We start from the raw sequence: 22,953 nt of genomic DNA, 5'->3' as shown, positions 1-22,953 counted from the left end.
CCATGGGAGAGTAAGCACTATCAGTGAACTTAGTTCTACTCTTTGTGGAAAGGTACAACTGGTCCTTAAGATAACACTTTAGTTCTAGTCCTAGAAACTACTAATATCAGAACACAAGAAACAGATTAGTCAGATACATTTAATTTGCATTGTATCAAAAACAAAAATCCAAACCCCCAAAACACATCTGTTCGGGAACTTCAAACACACATCCAACAGCAGTGGACTAAAAGTGTCAGAGTTCTTTTATGTAGTGTTCTTGCCCAAGGAAGCTTTAAATTAAATAGCCTTAGTACATGATTTCCTTTTTGTTTTTTGGTGCCCATCATGAGGCTTGAACTGGGTGCTTCCCCTGAGATCTTTCTCTCAAGGCTAGCACTCTACGACTTGAGCTACAGCTCCACTTTTGGCTTTTTTTTGCTGGTTTACTGGAGATAAGAGTCCAATAGACTTTCCTGCCCAGACTGGCTTCGAACCGCCATCCTTAGATCTCAGCCTCCTGAGTAGCTAGGATTACAGGTATGACCCATTGCCACCCAGTATATGTTATTTTCTTAAACTAAGAGCTATCACAGCTTATTTCAACTTCAAAATGCTCTTTTTACAAGGGAAGTTGCCTAGCTATAGTATAAAATCTTTTTTTCCCACTTAATTCTCAATAAAAATTAACAAATCAGCACAAGTTGCTATTTTAAATGCACACTTGGTATACTTCTTTAACAATATCAAATAGATATTAAGACTGAATGTTTTATGTGCCTTTAAAAAACAATTCCTCATCAATTATGTTAAAAAAAGAAAAACAAAATAATAGAGTTATTAAAAAGGAGTTGAGGGGCTGGGAATATGGCCTAGTGGCAAGAGTGCTTGCCTCCTATACATGAAGCCCTGGGTTCGATTCCCCAGCATCACATATATAGAAAATGGCCAGAAGTGGTGCTAGTTCAAGTGGCAGAGTGCTTGCCTTGAGCAAAAAGAGGCCAGGGATAGTGCTCAGGCCCCCAGGCAAGCTCCAGGGCTGGCCAAAAAGAAAAAAAAAAGTTTAATGCTGGGCACTGGTGGCTCATGCCTGTAATCCTAGCTACTCAGAAGACTGAGATCTGAGGATAGTGGTTCAAAGCTAGCCCAAGCAGTTTCGTCCATGAGACTCTTACTGCCAATAAACTACTCAGAAAAAGCCAGAAGTGGCGCTGTGACTCAAGTGGCAGACTGCCAGCCTTGAGCAAAAGAAGCTAAGGGACAGAGTCAGGAGTTTACAAAGTGAAATGTTATCTTTTAAGTTTCAATAAATACATTACCAAAAATACTGTATTATAGTTCAAGATTTAAAAAAGTAGAAATATCATTTTTGTCATCTGCTCTTATTCTTCTTTGAATAGTTGAAAATTCAGATTTTTAAGTTTCAGCCTATAATAGCAAAAGGAAAATTGACAAGAAATCCATTTTACAGTAATTTTATTTTACTCCCCATCCTGGGGCTTAAACTCAGACGCTGTCCCTGAGCTTCTTTTTGCTCAAGCCTAGCACTTTACCACTTGAGTCACAGCACCATTTCCAACTTTTTCTGTTCACGTGGTGTGGATGAATCAAACCTAGGGCTCCATGCATGCTAGACAAGCACTGTACCACTAAGCCACACTCCCAGCCCTACAGTAATTTTAAAAAGCAGAAGAATGCAAAGAAAAACAGAATCCAAACTTAAGGATCATGATAAAATGCAGTCCTCTATTTTTTGCATTAGATGTTTAGTCTATGGTTAGGCTTTAAGTCTGAAGATAAGCTAAAGGAGTCTTAATGCCTTTTTCATGTGCACTCAATGTCAACTATGCCTCCTACAAGCTTAACAAAGCTCTGTCACAGCAACTACATTCTTTAAACTAAAGAGCAATCTGTTTGTCACCATCACTATACAACTCACTACACAACTGTCAGTGTGGGGAAAGACAAAGAATGGTAGAGAAGATACATCAGTCAAAAGTATTAAATGGTAATTCCGCAACTCCACCTCTGCTTCCCGTTTTTGACCTTTCTATTTAGCGTAGAAATTAATTTCCATAATATGGATTCCCTAAGTTGCCAGAACACATTCTGATTATAGAAAAAGTTATACAGCTCTTGAATAATACTGACCTTCCTACTAATAAAGTTAAAGAAATATCACTATGCAGTAGGGAGTGGATAAGTGGCTGATAAAAACTCTAAACAGATGAGAAGATATTAAGCTCTCAAGGCCAAACACCCCACAGAACTCCCATTTCCAGAACAAAGACCATCTAAGACCACCACAAGATGGGCTGCTGACCTTCTGAGGCGGCTGCTCCAGGAGCTGCTGTCGGAGATGTTCAATGTTCTGCTGTTGCAGCTGCTCTGCGATCTGATGAAAAATGGAATTGTTCACAGACTCTGAAACGTGAGAGCTAAAAAGAAAAGCAGAAACATTTTTAAATGCACTAAAGGTAACAATGGAAGGAAGTACCTAATGAAAACAAAATGTCAATTCAATACACCATATTCAGTTACAATTTCTTGCTTGTGAAATATTAACATTCAAAATAGTATACTTCAGAACATTAATACATTAAAAGTGAAATATACTCAACAGTGTTTCAGAAATAGACAATGATGTATGCTCTGTGGGAGCATATTACTGGTATTACTGTCTCTAATTAAATACATATAGTGATTTTCATTAAAACATTTTAAGAAAAATCTCGATAAAACACGAAAGTTAAAAGTATTTAAACACTTAACTTTTCCTTTCTTATAAAATAGTGGGGAAATGTGCACAATCTACAATTATAACTGACCATACACTTTATGAAATTAACATGCTTCCTTTACAGAAACATAAACATTATTAAGGATGTTAACAGAGGCAGACAGCATAGGTAAGAGGAAACAGTAATGCAACTATACTCTGGGAAATTCACACCTGGAATACACCTGGAATGCTGGGTGCCATAGGGTAAGACATGAACAAAAAAGAGGGCACCCCAAAAGGGGCAAGCAGGATGGTGAGAAGTCTTGGAACGGTGGGGAAAAAAGTGTACTTCATCTGGAGCAAATAAACCTATGGGGAAGAATGATACCTATCTTCAAATACTGAGAAGCTACATCCCAAAAGATAATGGAGTAAACTTGTTCCCTTGCTTTAGAAAGCAAAATTTCAATTCTTGTTTCAGAAGGATACATAAGGAGACCCGTACATTGTTTAGGTCACTCATCTAAGTACCTTCAGATATCCCTTCCAACTTCATTACCTAAAGTACTAGACTTTAATTCTGCAGTTCACACATTGTAGTGACATTTTTTTTTTTTTTTTGGCCAGTCCTGGGCCTTGGACTCAGGGCCTGAGCACTGTCCCTGGCTTCTTCCCGCTCAAGGCTAGCACTCCGCCACTTGAGCCACAGCGCCGCTTCTGGCCGTTTTCTGTATATGTGGTGCTGGGGAATCGAACCTAGGGCCTCGTGTATCCGAGGTAGGCACTCTTGCCACTAGGCTATATCCCCAGCCCTGTAGTGACATTTTTATTGATGACCATAATATATAAAGTTTATAACCTGTCTGAAATGAGTCCTAGAGGCTTCCTCCCTCAACCTTCTCCCAACTGCCACTGCCTCCTTCCTTCTCCCATAGTCATCCTCCTCCTCCTCACATTCCCAAGTGTCCTCACAGAACTGAGGACTCTGCAGACTATGGTTTCAGTAAAGCACAGGCTGTGTCTAAGCCCAATTTTCCTTCTCCCTCAGTCTTACTCACCCGGTCTAGCACTGGGCTGGGCTCCCAGAGCTCCTATTCTCACATTGCAGATATTCCTACAACCACGCCAAGTAAAAGAAAAACAAAGTACCGTGCCACACTTACCAATATTTATCAATTTTCCTATAGAAAACTTTGATATATCTCAACTATTTGCAAAGATCTGAAAAACAGTCCAAATAATCTAGGGAGGCAATAAGAGAGCAATTCTGGCATTTTCTGTAATGTTAAGAGTTCAGAGTGTAAAATAACAACCCCAAGTTAGTCCAAGCATACTTGGAGGTCAGAGGAAAACCACCCAATATGCATAAAGCATGAACAGAAGAAATTGTGGTCATAAAGAAAACAAAGAAGAGAATTCTTACAGTTGAGGAGTTGGGATATCCTTTTTGGGTTCTTCACTGTGCTCAGATTCTTCCCCAAAATCAAATCTATCCATCAACTTCTAAAATAATGGGGAAAAGAGACAAATTAAATTAAATTAAGTTGCATTTCACACAAATGCAAGTTACAAATGCTGTTTTCTCTGTGGCTTTATACTATTACATTGTGAACAGAGTGCAGCATTTAGAGGGCATTTACTTTTCCTTAAAACACTTATTATACACATACAATATGCATTTTCCCTGAGAGTTCTGCTTTCTGAAGCTTCAACTATCCACCAAATGTAGTAGGAAAATACTCCTATTTCTTTCAAGAGACAGTAAATGCACAGATTTTGCAACAGATTTTATGTGGTTATAATTCTTCTATTTGACTAGTTTCTTACTGGGTCTAATTTATAAATTAGACTCCACCATTTGTGTGTACAATAAAAACAGTTTATGTACCCAGGGTACGTACACAGTACCATTCCTTATCAATATGGTGCCCTGGGGTCTCAGCCCCCACAGCGCATCCTACAATGCAGAGGAGACTGCTACTGCAGTGACACAGCGATATAAACACAAAAAGTCTAGGTTTCCAGAAGTGAAGCCTACAGATTAAAATAATTAAGTGGCCTGCTCTTGGTAATATAGTTGATTAAAAAAAAACCATCTAGGACCATAATCAATGTATCCATTCCTACCATGATTCTCAACTTAAAATGCTCTCTCTTTTGAATATTCAGTTTAAAGGCTTTTAATGTGGCTTAGCTAAACTAGCCATAGAGGCCACAAAAGTGTAAGTAATAATAGAAGAAATCAGCATTTTCCCACAAAAAAAAATAGCAGAAATTTTAGGAAAGATACCACTGCCAAAGTATAATATTTCCATAATGAGAAAATGTACTTAAGATGTAGCATAATAAATTACAAAAGATACTAGGGTTTTTGGTGTTGTTACTGTTGATTTTTTTGGTTTTGTGGGTTTTGGTTTTCTTTTTTGGTGGAGGGGGTCAGTCAGGGACTGGGCACTGTACCTGAGGTTTTGTTTTTTTCTCAAGGATTAGCACTCACTTTGACTCACAGTTCCACTTCTGGTTTTCTAGTGGTTAATTGGAGATTAAAATCTCATGGATTTTGCTGCCTGGGCTGGCTTTGAACTGCAATCCTATGATCTCAGCTTTCTGGGTAGATAGGATTTACAGTCGTGAACCACCAGTGCTGGGCATAAGATACTGTTTTTAAAATTGAGTATCTTTTGTAATTTATACTAGCCCCATGACTGACCCCCTCCCCCCAAAAAGAAAACCAAAACCCACAAAACCAAAAGAATCAACAGTAACAACACCAAAAACCCTAGTGTCTTAGGCCAAAATTTTAAATGTTTCAAAGGAATTAAAAAATTTATTGTAAAGATGATGTACAGAGGGGTTACAGTTACATAAGTAAGGTAATGAGTACATTTCTTTTTGAATAGTGTTAGCCCCTCCCCCAACTCCCTTCCCCCCAATCAAAAGGAAATTAATTTCTTTCAGAAGCTTGAGCCTTTTATAAAATGTGTGTAGTAGAAGAGTCCATGAACAGGACATGATGGCACACACCTACAATCCCAGCATTAGAAGGCTAGGGCAAGACAGGGAAGTGGGTTCAAGGCTAGCTTGAGTTAACATGGTAAGACCTTGATTCAAACCACTACAATTAAACTAAACCTATAAGCTGAGTACACTCATGTCCACTTGTAATCCCAGCACTTAGGAGGCTGAGGCAGGGGAGGATAGCGAGTTCCAGGGTACCCTGAGCAATGTAGCAAGATCTTGTCTCAAGCAAAAGGACAAAAATAGTGTAGGGCAAAATATAATTTATACAATCAGAATCCGCATTTTATTGCTCCAAACTTTCTCGTTGGTACCTTATTGAAAGGGACTCCCTGCTCCAAGGGTGTCAGTGAGCTGGCTGCTGCAGCTGCAGCTGTAAGCTGGGCCGTGAGGGCCTGCAACTGAACCACAAGTCCCGCGTCCAAGGCCTGCAGGATGGAGGGCTGAGGCTTCTGCTGCTGTATCTGTAAGGTCTGAATTAACTGCTGAAGCTACAGAAGAAAAATGATTACAAAAGAGGTTTGGAGGCTGTATTCGAAAGACTGTCTAAAAATTTTAGTAACTATATTTACTCCTACTAGGTACAGTCTTTGGTGACCAAGAAAGTCTTTCTTTGTAAATGTATATAACACAATCTTTATTAGCTCAGTTCTTTGGGCAAGTCAGAGAATTTTATACAAAACAATCACGCAATAAAGCACACCTGAACTCCTCATAAGCTGACCAGTGTTGTTCACTGAGCTTTCTTCAATGAACTCCACTAACAGAAACAGATTTGCCTCCTCAGATTTACCATGAGACAACACACATCCCCAGGGCAGGAGACTCACTGAGAAATTTGTTCTTATACTGAGCAAGTGAGGAATCGAACCCAGGGCTTCATGCATGCTAGGCAAGCACTCTGCCACTAAACCACTTTCTCAGCCCTCTCAAGCACTCTTAACATAATAGAAAAGTTGCTCACCTGCTGGCCTTGAGGACTTTGTAGGATCTGAGCGACGGCTGCAAGTGTATCTGTATTTGCAATCTGAGAAACCCAAGGGTCAGGCAGGCCCTGGACCACATTGGCTGGAGTAACAGGTGTCACAGGAGTTCCTTTTATAAATGACACCCCCCCCAATAAATATGTAAGTAAACAAGTAACCTGAAAAGATAAAGGGATCTGTTCTATTGTTTTTACAAAATATATACAGATTAACATAAATGTTTTAATTTTAAGACCTGTCTACTTTGAAAAACCATTTAAAACTCCTTTATATAATTTGGTAGATTTAAAAACAAAACACTTCTTACAAAGTGCACAATGCATCTGGCTACTAAGCCTTACAATAACAAGCCTGCATTACTAAACAGCCATGAAAAATCTAACTTGAGAGAAAACTCCTTAATATGATGTAAATAATCAAGATACAATTTTTGATAAAAATCATAACAAATATTTTTGAAAACCATTTCTATTAAAATGTTTATGTATATGTGCAGATGTGTATGTGTTTATGTAAAACAAAAACTAAATACCAAATATTTAAGCATTTCTTGGGACTGAGATAAATACTTTCAAATGGCATTTACATGCCAAAGCCAAAATGACCTTGAAATTATTATTAAAACATTCTTGGTTTTATTAAAAATGTTTTTCCAGGGTCTTTAAAAAAATTAAGTTCCCCTAATTGCCTTTAAATACCAACTTGCTTTGGATAAAGGTGTAAGAGGGTACATACAGTCTAAATCAGAACCCTAATTGAAAAGCACATTTTCCAAAGCTCATTAAATTTTCTAAATTTCAGAAGCGATTACACATGAACATAAGATCTGACTTTACTTTTCTGTGGGATGACAGATTCTTTCAACTATTTAATGTTAGACAACTATCTAATGTCAGACCTCTACTGTTACTGGTGGGTAATCGCAGGTAGCACTCCACTGCTAGGCTACCTTGTGGTCACATACCTGGTGTGTTGCTCATGGCTGCAGTACCGGCCAGCACAGGTGTGACAACCGGAGGAGGAATCCCAGCTGCCATGTCCAAAAGGGGCTGGATGATCTCACTCTTAAATACATTGTTCTTCTGCCATAAGTTTAGTACTCTCACTATTTTACTCTATTAAAAAAAAAAGAAGAAAAATGACATCTTGAGTTTTTGCTTTCAAAAACTCAAATATTGAGGTGACTCGTGACGGTGACACACACACACACACACACACACACACACACACACACACACACACAAAACAAAACCAAAACAACCTTCAGTACTTTTCATTCTTCTCCCTGTTCTCTTTTTTCATTATTCTGTCCTCTTATCTCCTCCTCTACTATGTCCATGCCATACTGGCCCAAGAATCATACATGTTCTACACAAGTAATACTCTATACCACTCATTCTTCTAATAACCTGAGTTCTTTACCATTCTATGAAGAAAAACAAAACAAAAGCCTCCACACCATCCTGTTTTCCTTGTCCTGGAGGCCTTTACTGGAGCACTGAACATACCAGATTAAACTCTCTAATTACCACATGTATGTCTATTTTTTCGCTTAATTTCGCTTTTTCTGGATTGCTTCAGCATTCAGAGGACTTTCAATTTTTGGTAAAGCTCTAGCCCGTCATGGAACATTTACACAGATGCTGAAAATTTGTGAAATATATTCAATCCACATTACCCTTCTCATTAACTTTGGTCTTAAGCCTACTGTGTCAGTACACTAAAAAATGTCTTAAACCTTCATTTATAGGCCGGGGATATAGCTTAGTGGCAAGAGTGCTTGCCTTGTATACATGAAGCCCTGGGTTTGATTCCCCAGTAACACATATACAGAAAACAGCCAGAAAAAGGCCCTGTGGCTCAAGTGGTAGAGTGCTAGCCTTGAGCAAAAAGAAGCCAGGGACAGTGCTCAGGCCCTGAGTCCAAGCCCCAGAACTGGCAAAAAAAAAAAAAACCCACACACAAAAACCCTTCATTTATAAAATGAGACTGTATATTAGAAGAGTTATGTTCATTCGCAATTTCAAACTGCTGAATGGCTAGGATTTCCAAGGTCTTAACTACTGCCAGATTCTGGACATTCTCAGAGGGAGTTATATGAGATTTAGTTCTTATAGCAATAATATAAAGCACTTCAATGTAGGTACTTATACCCTACATTGCTCCAAAAAAAAACAAACAGATTGCTTATGAAATTCCATTTAGTTGTGAAATTCTATTTAATTATATTGCTGCATTAAGTTTACTGAGTATTATAAACTTGACAAGACTTTTTGCTCATCTAACACTGAAATCTAATACCATGCTCAATACTTAGAACTTGTTGACCAGAAAAATACCTATTTAGTGGTTACATAACTATTTCACAAATCTTTCAGCTTTCAAGCTCCAAATTTATAGGCAGAAAAGTATGCCAAAAAAGAATGTCTCAAGATGCTCTATACCATGTTATAAGAAACATCAATTGAACAATTATGCCTTAGTTCTTGAAATAAATATCTCACCCAAAGCATACATTTAAGTGAGAAAAAAGTATGCTGAACCCAGTGTCACTGGTAAAAGCACCATGATATCACTATTAAATAAACAATTCACAAGTATTTAACACAAAACTTAAAAAAATAAGAATGAAGCATTAAGTTGTTATTATTCTGAGATCATACTTATATTAAGAATAAGTTAACAGGATGCTATTAATTTTTAAAAGAACAATGTTAGATATCTGTATCATAATAAGATAGCAATTTTTTAGATTAGAAATCTGGCTCAATTTTGAATCCCCCAAAATTATAGACTGATATATTTAAAAAAATCATGTCCAAGCTACATTAATGAACACATTTTTGTATTTCTAATAGTTAACTGTTCTTTTGTTGGTTTTTTTGTTTTGGAGTTTTTGTGTGTGTGTGTGTGTGGTTTTTTTTTTTTTTTTTTTTTTTTTTGCCAGTCCTGGGGCTTGAACTCAGGGCCTGACCACTGTCTCTGGCTTCTCTTTGCTCAAGGCTAGCATTTACCACTTGAGCCACAGCACCACTCTGGCCTTTTCTGTATATGTGATGCTAAGGAATCAAACCCAGGGCTTCATGCATGGTAGACAAGCACTCTACCACTAGGCCATGTTCCCAGCCCTAACAGGTAACTTAAAAAATGCTTATATACAATGTCAATTACTAAATTATTTCACATGCAATTCTATTAGCAATTTGGTGAATATTCAGATAGGCCACTTAAAACTAGCAACATTTTTTTATTCTACATACAAATTGCTGAAATAATTAAAAAGAAGCAAAATCTGAAAGTAGAGGTGTGGCTCCAGTAATAGAACACCAGCCATGAGCAGAAAAAAGGCAAAAGTTATCAAAAACATATCCAAGAATAGAAATGCACTGAAATTTATTTTTAATCAATCTACAATGATAAACCTTTTTTCTGATTCAAGACGGCATAACTGTTATTAAAAATAGGAACTACCCAATATTATTATTCTTGAATGAGTACAAAGTTTTGTGTGGAGCTTTTAGGTTTTGTGGTTGGCTCCTTCTTACAAAAGTCTTCATTTAATCTTATCTTTACAAGTCTAACAAGTCTTCACACATTCTTATTTTTTCCTAGTAAAGCAAAAAGGCATTCGACTTTTGCAGAAAAATCACATCTAAATCCCAAATTAACATCAGAAATCACTAACCACATAGACCTTAGGTTGGCCAGGATAAGCAACTCCTTTTAATTTACTTCTTTTGGTAATTACAGGAAACTTACATATTCAGACTTAGCAGACATGGCATGTGTGGGTTTCTAATAGTTCTGTTAAATTATGGTACAACTTTATATCATAATAGAAGGTAAAAATAGTTGTTTCATATTAATTATTTGGAAAATCCCCTGGTCACACACAAAAAACCCCACACACACCTTAAATTAATCACAATCTTGAATTGGTTTTATATGTGAGTATTTAGTATAATTCCAAAGTTCACTGCATCCAATTAAACTGCAGTTGCCTTAAGAAATTTAAAAGGGGCAAAGTCAACTTCATCTCTCCATTCTGTAAATTCTAATAAAAAAAGCATATTGATGCTCAATAATGAAATGTTCAAATCCAGAATAACAGTTAACATAAGGCCATATTAAGATAATCTAAAGCCTCTACTTAAGATCAAAAAGGATAAGCTATCTCCTAAAACAAAATAGCACCATACCTTGTCATCCCCAGGGCAACGATATAAATTCTGGAAAGTGCTAATGATGTTATTACTAAATCTGGGTGCAAACACATCCTTTTCTTGACCAAACTGATGTCGGGACTGGCGCACAATGGAGTCAATAACATAGAGTCCTGGTACCTTGTACTCTGGCTTGCACTGATGAGAAAAAACAAAAGAATAAGAAGGGAAGGAGATAGAAGTAAAATTCTTGACAGAAAATAATCATTACAAATCTTACACAGTTAAAAACCACTGCTCATGTTGTAATGAATATTCAGACATTGCCTATTCCAAACCATCTGTCTCTAGAAAGGCGTTGGCTACATCACATATACTATTCAGTTAACTGCCAGTCACCCATGTTCCAAAATAGTATTCAGCATAACTGGCTTAAACGAAAAAAAATAAACCTGATAAATAAGATACTGATAGAGTGCTTAAAACTGCTTAATGGTTTAGAAAAGCTACATGGAAGAAGCAAACTCAGGAGAGAATTCTAGAAAATTGCCGCATGTACTAGGTTTCATCGGAAGCATGTGAAAAAGGAACAAAAAGCAAATTATAACATATATATTGTTTTCTGTACTGTCTATGTGCATATATATTTTACAATAAGAATAACCAAATAATATAAATATCTCTGGCTTCTTAAGTCAAACACAACAGGGAAAGGTATACCATAATGGTTCAGGATGATTAATATGTATTTGAAATGTAAATGTAAGGGGCACAGAATGTTCAGTAAATGCATACATGGAAAGTGAGACTTGGCAACTGTCAGGTTGAAGGAATGCCCCTGGTTTGTAAACCACTGGGTACAGTGTACTGTGCCCTACATAAAAGTATATCTACAGTCAAAAGGTAAGTATAGAGAAGCACTAGCTTTCACAGCAGAGGACACCACCCTTCCTCTGGGGAACTATCAAAGGGCAAACAAAACTACCAAAGATGGGAAAGTGTTTTGACTTTAATAAATAAACAAACAAACACACACATTGTATTGTATAGCAAACTGTCAACCACCTACATAAAACTATCAGATCAAAGTACCTAGAAAACTGAAAACTTTCACTACAATAGTGCTTAAGAGTGCAATTTTTGCAAATATAATTTACTGAACATTTGTTTAATTTAATGAGGAGAGCCTAGAAAGCCTGTGTTAGGGTACCTAACAGTAGACACAGTGCCACTGAATGTAGCTAATGAAAATACAGCACCCAGACTGTATCAAAATAAACAGTACTGAGTGACAACATTCAATTGTATTCTTACTTTGGTGGACAGATTTATTTGCAGTACTCATTCAAATAGGCAGATCTCACAGTTGGCTAACTTCTACATATTTTAAGAATGGAGTGAAAGATTTCACTTTTGCATTTCAAACTGCCATGGTTAGACAAGGTGATACAAAGCCAGCACGTCCTGAGGTCTCAGACGCCAAATAAAATTTATTCTTGATTTTTCACGATAATTAACCTAACTAAATGCAAGTATTGGGAGTCTTATAAATTTCCTAGTATTTGTAGTCTTGGTCTTTTGTTTATGTGTTTCATAAGCATAGAATACAATCAGAGCATATAGACTTTAGGCATTAAGAAAACAAAACTTCAAGAAGGAAAAGAACTCAATGAATTGTAGGTCCATTGAGCTACTCCTGGCTCATCTCACTCTTCCTTTCCTCCCAGTTTACTATTTTGTAGCACCACAGCCCTGCTTTAGGTTCCCAGGTCAGAAATCTGTTCTGCTCTCATCTAGGCACAAGATCAAGGGCAGAATATAAAACCCAAACACCAATCAGTGTCAGGTATTCCTGCTATAAACTGTGGTACCAATCATGCTGATCAAAAAGAGGGCAAACATCAATAGTCTAGTTTCCTGAACTTGTTTACGAAAGTATCCCTAAGTGTAGCAAGACAACTGCTCAGCTTTTATCTCCTCCCATCACCCTGCCTGGGACAACAGAACTGTCCACCTATGGAAGATATACCCTAGTGGATCACAGTAAGTGAACCACAAGAAAAACAACTAGAATACAATATGTTTATCAATGCCTTATATACAGAGCTTCTTTCAAAGCATATAGCGTGAAATGACAAGTGTTTCATTAAAGACCATACATAAAGATTTCCTTAAATGGCAAAAAAATTGCAATTCCATTAAAAATTAATCATAATGATGTCACTTTCTTCAAGAGGCAGATGCTCACTAAGCCAATGTAAATTTAGCACAATTATCTGCCTAAAGCTATTGTTCCCAGAATTATCCAAATGTTACTATAATTTTATTTCTTAAAGGTAAAGTAATAGTGATCATTTTAATAGTCTATCAAACACAGGTATTTTGTTTTGAAAAGAACAGACATTAAAACATCACAATAATGCATTTAGCCCCTGTATTAAAAAGTGTATACTCACTTTTTGAATGAATTTCTCAACACTTTGTACCACATGTTTATAAAACTGAAAGAGAGAGGAAAAGAGCAGTTTTAAAATCAAAGTAGAACTTCCCACTAACCACTTGCTTTAAAAGTTTCAAAGGGGGGCTGGGGATATAGCCTAGTGGCAAGAGTGCCTGCCTCGGATACACGAGGCCCTAGGTTCGATTCCCCAGCACCACATATACAGAAAACGGCCAGAAGCGGCGCTGTGGCTCAAGTGGCAGAGTGCTAGCCTTGAGTGGGAAGAAGCCAGGGACAGTGCTCAGGCCCTGAGTCCAAGGCCCAGGACTGGCCAAAAAAATAAAAATAAATAAATAAAAGTTTCAAAGGGACTCTCTGAGACTATGAGTTGTAGAAAACATTCCAAGACAAGCACACACAACACACCTCAAAGAGCCAAGTTTATGGTGTTCATCACAGTTACTTTGCAGTTTATTTCATTTTTTTTTTCAAAGTTAAAAACATTAAAGACACTAATAAAATTAAAGCAGTATAGTATATCATGAATGCCAAGATTTAGACTCTCAACCAATGGACATTTGAATTAAAAAGTTTTTTTAGCTAAGTAATTTCTCTTATACTCTTCCGAGAGCAGAAAATGGGAAATGTACTTAATTGGTCTTTTCGTTAAAAAAGAAATTCTGCTCAACAGTTCTATAAAATGCCCAAACTACTAATTCACAGAATAAAAATAGTAATATTATGTTTACATATTCTTGGGATTATAGTCATACAAATCAAATCATAATGAAGATTAGTAAAAAGAATGAACTCAATCTATGTTAGCTTATCAGACACCCTGAAACATGGTATCTTTAAGAATTCTCCAGTTTACTGTGCTGTAACCATCCTTATTCCCTCTTTGATTTTTTTGTAGGTAAGAACAAGAATTTTGAACTATAATCATGTAAGATCCTAACTGCGAATCTACTAAGGGTTGCATATTTTAAAAACCTATTCAATCAACCGATTATCTGAATTTCTTCCAGTAATGACTAGTGAATGTAAACGTGTTAAATTTAATGTATCACTATTTTCAAAAGATCATTTAAATAGTTGGTGCTTCTGGTTATGGCTTTTTAATTCAGAGTAGGTAAACAGTTATTAAGTACTCATAAGTTAATATCACTTAATTAGATATTAAGTGAAATAAGTACTCACTCATCCTCATTTTGAAGAGCCCTACGAAAGCAGGGAGGCTTCAATCTGGGGACAAGAACTTCTTGGGAAAGTATTCATGGTTGAACATTAGCCAGGAAATCTCAGGTAAATTTCTGTGCAGATGTCCATTCTCCAGAAAGGAGTCAACCTCTCCCTGAGATTTTCGGCAATGCCAAGACAACATATGCGCAAAACCCACTGCAGAGCAATGGACAAATATGGCTCTTCTCACAGTTCAAGTACCTTACACACAGTCAGGCCCACTAATTGCCAATAAAGGCCCGTGTTCAAATACGTACAGAATCAGTAAGAAAGAAAACCAATACTTCTCTATTTAGAAAATGTTTACCTATTTATCTTTAAGATCCTTTACGTCAAAGTGTTAAAACTATGGTCTTTGACTGCCTAGCTGAGTAAGGAAAGATCATTACTTCAAAATTTGTGGAAATCTTGAAAACAATGTTTCAAACATTGTACATGTCCATGCAGAAGATCTTTGCTGTTCTCCATGATGAACAAGCATTAGTACTATAAAGCCTATAATCTACAAAAATTATTTACCTTCTACATATTAGAAAGGCATTTTGAAAACACAACTGTAATATGAAGTAAGTACTTACCTTAATAGCTTTGATGGCTGCTTTTGTAATCTGAGTCATTTTCGCTTTAGAAATGGGTGGTTTATAGTCATTTAGGGAATACAACTGATGAAAAAAAAAGAAGGAAAAGCTATAAATATACCAGAACTGATTATCTTCAAAGCATAAAACAAAAGGGCTCCTATTCTTAAAAAAAAAAAAATCAAACTCATTATCATTTGCCATTAAGAAAACTCATTAAGGGGGCTGGGGATATGGCCTAGTGGCAAGAGTGCTTGCCTCGTATACATGAGGCCCTGGGTTCAATTCCCCAGCACCACATATACAGAAAATGGCCAGAAGTGGCGCTGTGGCTCAAGTGGCACAGTGCTAGCCTTGAGCAAGAAGAAGCCAGAGACAGTGCTCAGGCCCTGAGTCCAAGCCCCAGGACTGGCCAAAAAAAAAAAAAAACTCATTAAAATTACAATAAACTGTTATTCCATATAGACTTGTTTATAAGTGAAACAGACAATAACAACTGTTAGCAAGGATGTGGAAGAACTGGAGTCCTTATGCACTGCTAGTGGGAAAGTAAAGAGTACGGGAACTTGACCTAACAGTTTGTGTCAAGAAACTTAAAACAGAGTAAAACACATGACCTGGCCAATTCTACACCTAGGTATAGATTCAAATCCCCTGAAAACAAACATCGACATAAAAACTGGACAAGACAATGTTGTCTCACACCTATAAAACCAGATACTCAGTAGGCTGAGATATGAAGATACAGGATCAAAGCCCGCCCAGACAGAAAAGTCTCAAAAACTCTTACCTGCAAGTAACCAATAAAAAAAAAATGGAAGTGGACGTGTGGCTTAAGTGGTAGAGCTCCAGCCTTGAGAGAAAAAGCCAAGGCCGTAAGTTCAAGCCCCAGTACCAGCACATACCCCCCACACACACTGAGCCTGGTATATGAATGCTCACTGTAGTATCACTAACACAAAATACAAAAGTCATTTAAAAATTCATTTAAAAAAGAACAACTCAAATGTCCAGGGCTGGGAATATGGCCTAGTGGCAAGAGTGCTTGCCTCATATACATGAGGCCCTGGGTTCAATTCCCCAGCACCACATATACAGAAAATGGCCAGAAGTGGCGTTGTGGCTCAAGTGGCAGAGTGCCTTGAGCAAAAAGAAGCCAGGGACAGTGCTCAGGCCCTGAGTCCAACCCCTGGGGACTGGCCAAGAAAAACAAAAAACAAAAATCAAATGCCGGGGCTGGGGATATGGCCTAGTGGCAAGAGTGCCTGCCTCATATACATGAGGCCCTGGGTTCGATTCCCCAGCACCACATATACAGAAAATGGCCAGAAGTGGCGCTGTGGCTCAAGTGGCAGAGTGCTAGCCTTGAGCAAAAAGAAGCCAGGGACAGTGCTCAGGCTCTGAGTCCAAGCCCCAGGACTGGCCAAAAAAAAAAAAAAAATCAAATGTCCATCAACTATGAATGAAGGAATAAAATGTATAATATCTACACAAAGAAATTCTGGTTACACAAAGGAATGGACAACTGATATGATATGTTACAACATAAATGAATCTTGGAAACTTTTGATTTTTTTAATGGAGTAACACTAAATAGACGATGCAGGCCTTAAACTGGCAATCCTTCTGCCTCAGCATAGATTATAGACTGGGAACACTGGCATGAAATACCGTGCTATGCCCCTTTGAATATTATCCTAAATTAAAGAAGAAAACTTAGAATGCTTATTAATAATCAGTGCTTTGTGTTTTGTTTTGTTTTTGGCAATACTGGAGTTTAAACAGGGATTAATCCAGCTCTTTCTTGCTTTAATTTTTTTTTTTTTTAAAGATAAGGAAACATCCTCCCTACCTCTATGGCTTGAACTCAGGGTCTAGATGCCGTCCCTTAGCTTTTTCACTTAAAGCTGGCTACTACTTGACTTTCAGCTTTTGTTGGTTAATTGGAGATAGGTGTTTCATGAACTTTTCCTGCCCAGGGAAGTTTCTTTGCACTACCATCCTCAGATCTCAGCCTCCTAAGTAGCTAGGATTACAGGAAAGTCCATGACTCTTCAGCGTGCAGGTCCAGAGTTCAATCCCCACAAACAGCAACAACAATTATAATTAAAACTATAATTTAAAACAATTTAAAAACCCTGTATATAATGAGTAATGGGTACACTAAAGTCATCCACCTATAGTTAGTCATTACTACAATCTGCTTCCTTGGTAGGCCTGCTCCACTGAAGAAAATAATGTAAAGGAACCACAATATTACTGGCTGGGCCATTCAGAAGTACATCCTGTACTGGTCATTAAGAAGCACCAGCTAATCTCATAGGTGGCAACACATTTCTTCTGTGTTGTTTTTTTTTTTTTAATTAGCAGTCTCCAAAAATATCAACTAACAGTTCATGTTCTAGAAGACCAAAACTTTGTGTGCTAGCCTACTTAGGAGGTGGGTAGACAGCACAGAATTTAGACTTCAAACTATATCCAACAGTTAACATAATTTACTGCACTTTAAAAATGGCATGTCTGCAAACATTTAAGGGAATATTCCAAAAATATGAGCAATATAGTACATTTCAAAGGTTTGTGCTTCCAACCAAGTGCTTTTCAGATCTCTAAAGCTCCGTCTTTTAAACATGATCAGAAAACAGACACAGACCATTTCACCTGCTTGATCAACTGTCTTTCATTGAAACTCAGTATTAGGTCCTCAACTTTTAACGATAGTTAACAAAAATTTCCAAATTTCAAAAATACTCATTTTTACCTCAGGTGTCTAACCCAAGAATTCACGAAGTTTATGACATTATAGTGTTTCACCTAGTTCTGCCTGTTAGGCGATGCTTCACTGTAGATGCTTAGCTAGTACTCCAGGCCTGTCCTCAGCTCTAGACTTTGCTCACATCTTCCTATGTCCCATGATGTAGTATGAACCCATATTCCAAATCTGTACTGGCATCTCATATTCTTTGTATATAATTATAAATATAAATTGTAGATAGATAGATAGATAATGTATTTTCCGTACCTGGGGAGCTCAGGGCATGGACACTGTCCCTGTGCTTCTTTTGCTCAAGGCAAGCCCTCTACAACGTGAGCCACAGTGCCATCTCTGGCTTTTTGGAACAGTTTACTAGAGATCAGAGTCTCACAAAATTTCTTGCCTGGTCTGTCTATAAACCACAATCCTCAGATATCAGCCTAATGAGTAGCTAGGATTATAGGCATGAACCACCAGTGCCTGGCATTTCTGTTATATTTAACTAACTTTGAGGTATACAAAAATAGTATTTCCTACCATGTTTGTTTCATTAAGTTAAATGAGTTGGAATGTAATTTTTAATGTTTACTAAAGTAATATGAACCCAGAGTAAGACTTGACAACTCATCAAGCCCAATTTTCCTTCTAGTTTTTATATGTTGTCTATGGCCTACTGTTGCTCAATCCTAAGCCCCAACCTCAATCCTCTTAAACCTCCAACAAATTCCTCTGTTGAGAATTTTACAAATGTCACTCTTCATTCAATACTGTGGGAGGAGTGATGGAATTCTGCCTGTCTAGTACAGACTTCTAGTAGATTTGAAATAATTCAGTGTTTCTGAAGAGACTATTCTTAATCTAAGATCATCTTGAGGTCTACAAGACATAATCCAATTCCTTATACAGAGTACTGAATAATGAATTTTCATTATTCAGCTGGTAACTTACTAATTACTCCCGTTAAAATATTCCTTGCTATTAGAATAGCCAGGCTTCATTTGAACTCTTATTCTAATCAGATAAGTCAACCAATCACCAAGAATTATGAATGGAATTCTCTCCACATTCTCAAAATCTAAATCCTGGTCTTACACTAGAAAGCACTGGAGAAGAAGAGTGAGTGACTTCCCCTCCCTTTTCCTTTGCGTTGTACAACATTCCCCCATCTCTATACTCTACTTGGGCCAGGAGACCTCAGTGTCATGCTCTGAGGTTGGGCTTCCAGCCACAGGTTTTCTCCTCTCTCTATTGGTTTTAATTTCACCAGTGAATTTTTTGGAGGAGCTTCCTGCTGCTGTTTTTCTGAAATCTCAAGTGGGTGCTAACCTCAGATATTTTGTTACATTAAGTTCTTCATCAGTTAAAACTACTGTAACTTTTGCTAAATCCCTGGCACTACTGTTCAGTCTGAACTCTACTTCCCACACCTAAATTTCTAAAACAATGTAGAGACAAAACTGTCACACAAACACCATCCATCTAATAACCTCAGTGATTGAAATAACATCCCAGCCCCGATCTGCCACTTCCTGTGGCCACTAAGACATAACCTCCATGGAAAGACACATAATGTCTTTTCATTTTACTCATTCACTCACTGTTTCAACTCTCCTCATGGACTCTGAAGAACCCTTCTTAAACATGTAAATTTTACTTATTTTTTGGTGGTGCTGAGGACGTAAACCCAGGGCCTCATGTACACTAAAGGATCTACCACTGACCTTAAACTCCTAAACACAACCTATAAAAGCTTTAACTTCTCTTCTCACATGTGCTGCCACAGCCTATGTCTACTTTAAATTTGAACAGTCTTCCACATCTAATCAGTTTCTAACAACTTTAAGCAAGATCTGAGGAATCTTTTACCTAAGCTCAAGTTTGTCGGCTATTGCTGGCTACTAGCGCATACAACTTCACTCTACACATGATACTCACTTCATTATCAATCAGGCCAGGCGCTTGCATACTTTTTATGTAATGGGTTACACAGTACTTTAGGCTTTGTGGACGTTACAGTTTGAATGTGGTTGTGTCCCCCAAAGTACTGAGAGCATAATGCCCATTAGGGTGAAGAGATTTAAGGAGTGGCCCAGAGTGGGAGGTCCCTGTATCACTGGAAATTGTCCTCAGAGGGTAACGATGTATTTACTGGGTGACACCTTGGTAGCTCTCAAAGAATCATAATAAAAGCTTTCTGTCTCACCACACTGCTCCCTTGTACCTTGTACCTATCCCCGCCACCATCCTCCCATCAGCACCCTCCCTATTGTGAGACAGCCAACAGGGCCCTAAGGCAGAGCAGAGCCCGCATCATTCACTGCCCCAGATGGCACACTGGATGTTACTTTGTACTTGAAGTGGCACTGTGTTGTAAATGATCTTATTGACAATAACTCATCCTTAAACTTGAGAAATACTCTCAACTCTACAGGTAGCCTTTTTGTTTTGTCACTGTCCTTTCACATCCCTGGAGAGTATTTGTTTTGTTTTGTTTTGTTTTTGCCAGTCCTGGGGCTTGGACTCAGGGCCTGAGCACTGTCCCTGGCTTCTTTTTGCTCAAGGCTAGCACTCTGCCACTTGAGCCACAGTGCCACTTCTGGCCATTTTCTATATTTGTGGTGCTGGGGAATTGAGCCCAGGGCTTCATGTATATAAGGCAAGCACTAACTAGGCCATATCCCCAGCCCCCCTGGAGAGTATTTTTTCCTGACCTCCCTTCTATGTACTGAGACTCACTACCCAAAATTGTTGTAACCATACCACTTCAAACAAAACTGTCCCAACATTTTTAAGAAAATTAATGCGCTTTTCAATTTGCAGTAAAAAGTGAGTCCTATGATGCAGGAATAGTGCAACAAACAAGTCTATTATGGGCTGTATTCCAAAGAACCACAAGCACCTTCCTCACCGAGACCCCGCCTTCAAAGATGCTGGATCTTTAACCAAGGCAGCTAACAGGAAAAGTAAATCTGCAAATAATCTCAGTAACCTATCTGGCCCATCTTTCCCACATTGACTGTTTAGGGCCTGGGAAGTACTGATTAGGATCCCTCAAATCTCCAAAGGAATCAGAATTCTCAGAAAAGTTTCTGCCATGAATATAATCTAGATAATCTGTAATATAACAGCATGTTAATCTGACATTTTTTTCTTCTTCCTCCCATTAGGAGGATAAAAAAGGGACTTTTTTTGTTAAGAGGAATAAAAAAAAAGTAGCAAGAGAAGACTCGGCATGTAAGAAATATCTAGCAAATGGCAATATGAAAAGAAGACTGGAAACTGAGGAAACAAGGAGATACAAGTTATAGCACATGCAAAGACCATCCAGCCAAGGAGGGAAAAGTTTATTCTGCAGAATTCCAATTTTGTCACTTAACATAGGGGGCAGGAAGCACACCACAAATGAACAAATGCCTCTTCCTTCTACTGTAATAGATCAACAAACAGTTCAAGAAACAGCAGTACTTAAGAGACCATGTGATGTGAAAATAATTACCAGAAGAACTCAAGTGTTATGAATAAAACATTGTTCTTTTGGAGGACCCAAGCATGCTACTTTGAAAATTAATTCTATTTTGATACCATTCTATTCTAATTCCATTGCCAACAGGTACCTCCACATTGATCTTTCATTCCAAAATTCTTTGTTGAAGCCCCAGGTACCAATGTTACATTCAGAAATCGGGTCTCTTTGAAGATAACTAGGTCATACAAGATGTCACAAGTGTAGATGGCCCTGCTCCAACAGAATTAATAAATCTTTCTAAGAGACATGGAGTTCTCCTTGACACACCAAGTTCTCCTTGGTGCCAGTTCACATCACTCCCCTGAGAAGACAGTGAGAAGGGATCTGCAGGAAGATTTCCTCCCCCAGACACCCATAAAATTCTAAAACAAAACAACAACAACAAAACACCTTTAAAATACATGTCGGAAAACTTTTCTGTCTAATTAATCAATTTTGAATACAAATCAACCAGAGCTTTGAAAGACAAAGCTAAAGAAAAAAAAAAGGCACCAGTGGCTCACACCTATCTATAATCCTAGCTTCTCAGGAGGCTGAGCTCTGAGAATCACACACAGTGTGAAGCCAGTCTGGGCAGGAAAGTCTGTGAGACTCTTATCTCCAATTAGCCACCAGAAAACCAGAAGTGGCACTGGAGCTCAAAGTGGACTAAGCCTTGAGCAGAAGAGATCAGGGACAGCACTCAGGCCCTAAGTCCAAGCCCCATGACCCACAACACACACACACACACACACACACACACACACACACACACACACACACACACGACTTTGAAAGCATTTTTTACTACAGGTCCTTCTTACTGACAACCTTCTAAATCGCCATGAGGTAAAAGCTGAACTGATGTTCTAACCTCATTCCACCAGAGGTAAGACATGGTTTTCACACTGAGTAGATTCTGTCAAACAAGCTTATGTTATTTAAACAGCCAAAACCTTGAGGCTTGAACTCTAAGTAGCATATTTTGTTTCATAACAGGAAATATAAGTGTTTACACATGGTGGCACATACCCTCTAAATGACCCCCTCTAAATAACTCCCTTGGAGCAGAGGAGGTGGGATGTAAGAGGGCCCATGGTTAGGAAGAGCTGGTCTTAACCACCACAAGTGGAAATCTGTCAGAAAGCCAGTACACTAAAACAAGCCTGGGATTCTTTTTCATCACTTTTTCCACCATGTAAATGGAATTTTAGTTTTTCATAAATATTTCTGTGAAAATTACTTTTACTAATAATTCAAAGTCAAAATTCAAATTTAAAATATGTATATCATCTGGGTGCTGGGGGCTCACGCCTATAATCCTAGTATACTCAGGAGGCTGAGATCTGAGGCTCCCTGTTTGAAGCCAGCTCAGTCTGTGAGACTCATCTCCAAGTGAGTACCAGAAACCAAAAGGAGAGCTGTGGCTCAAAGTGCTAGAGCTCTAGTCCTGGAGCAAAAAAGCTCAGGGACAGTGTCCAAGCCCCACGTTCAAGTCCCATGACCAACATATATATATACACATATATATGCATGTATATATGCTTTTCTGATAATTTTAAAAA

General features: G+C 38.0%; 1 protein-coding gene across 9 annotated transcripts in view; it reads right to left on the bottom strand.

Annotated features, from left to right (window-relative positions):
• The window catches only part of Scaf8 (SR-related CTD associated factor 8), a 136,285-nt gene that overhangs the window by 89,470 nt on the left and 23,862 nt on the right, over window positions 1–22,953 (bottom strand). For 4 of the 9 annotated variants that reach the window (XM_048354346.1, XM_048354350.1, XM_048354348.1 and 1 more), the window contains 8 exons: window positions 15,129–15,212; window positions 13,325–13,369; window positions 10,905–11,066; window positions 7,670–7,820; window positions 6,684–6,814; window positions 6,034–6,210; window positions 4,125–4,204; window positions 2,303–2,417 (listed from right to left, as the gene is read on the bottom strand). In XM_048354346.1, coding sequence (XP_048210303.1) covers window positions 2,303–2,417; window positions 4,125–4,204; window positions 6,034–6,210; window positions 6,684–6,814; window positions 7,670–7,820; window positions 10,905–11,066; window positions 13,325–13,369; window positions 15,129–15,212 — 945 coding nt within the window. Of the gene's footprint in view, window positions 1–2,302; window positions 2,418–4,124; window positions 4,205–6,033; window positions 6,211–6,683; window positions 6,815–7,669; window positions 7,821–10,904; window positions 11,067–13,324; window positions 13,370–15,128; window positions 15,341–15,557; window positions 16,035–22,953 lie in introns of those variants that run through there. The other 5 variants (XM_048354344.1, XM_048354343.1, XM_048354342.1 and 2 more) reach the window with 3 other exon arrangements.

The sequence above is a fragment of the Perognathus longimembris genome, chromosome 9, assembly GCF_023159225.1.
Source record: "Perognathus longimembris pacificus isolate PPM17 chromosome 9, ASM2315922v1, whole genome shotgun sequence".
Taxonomy (NCBI): domain Eukaryota; kingdom Metazoa; phylum Chordata; class Mammalia; order Rodentia; family Heteromyidae; genus Perognathus; species Perognathus longimembris.
The sequence above is the reverse complement of the archived record's forward strand: the minus strand, read 5'-3'. Positions and strand labels throughout refer to the sequence as shown.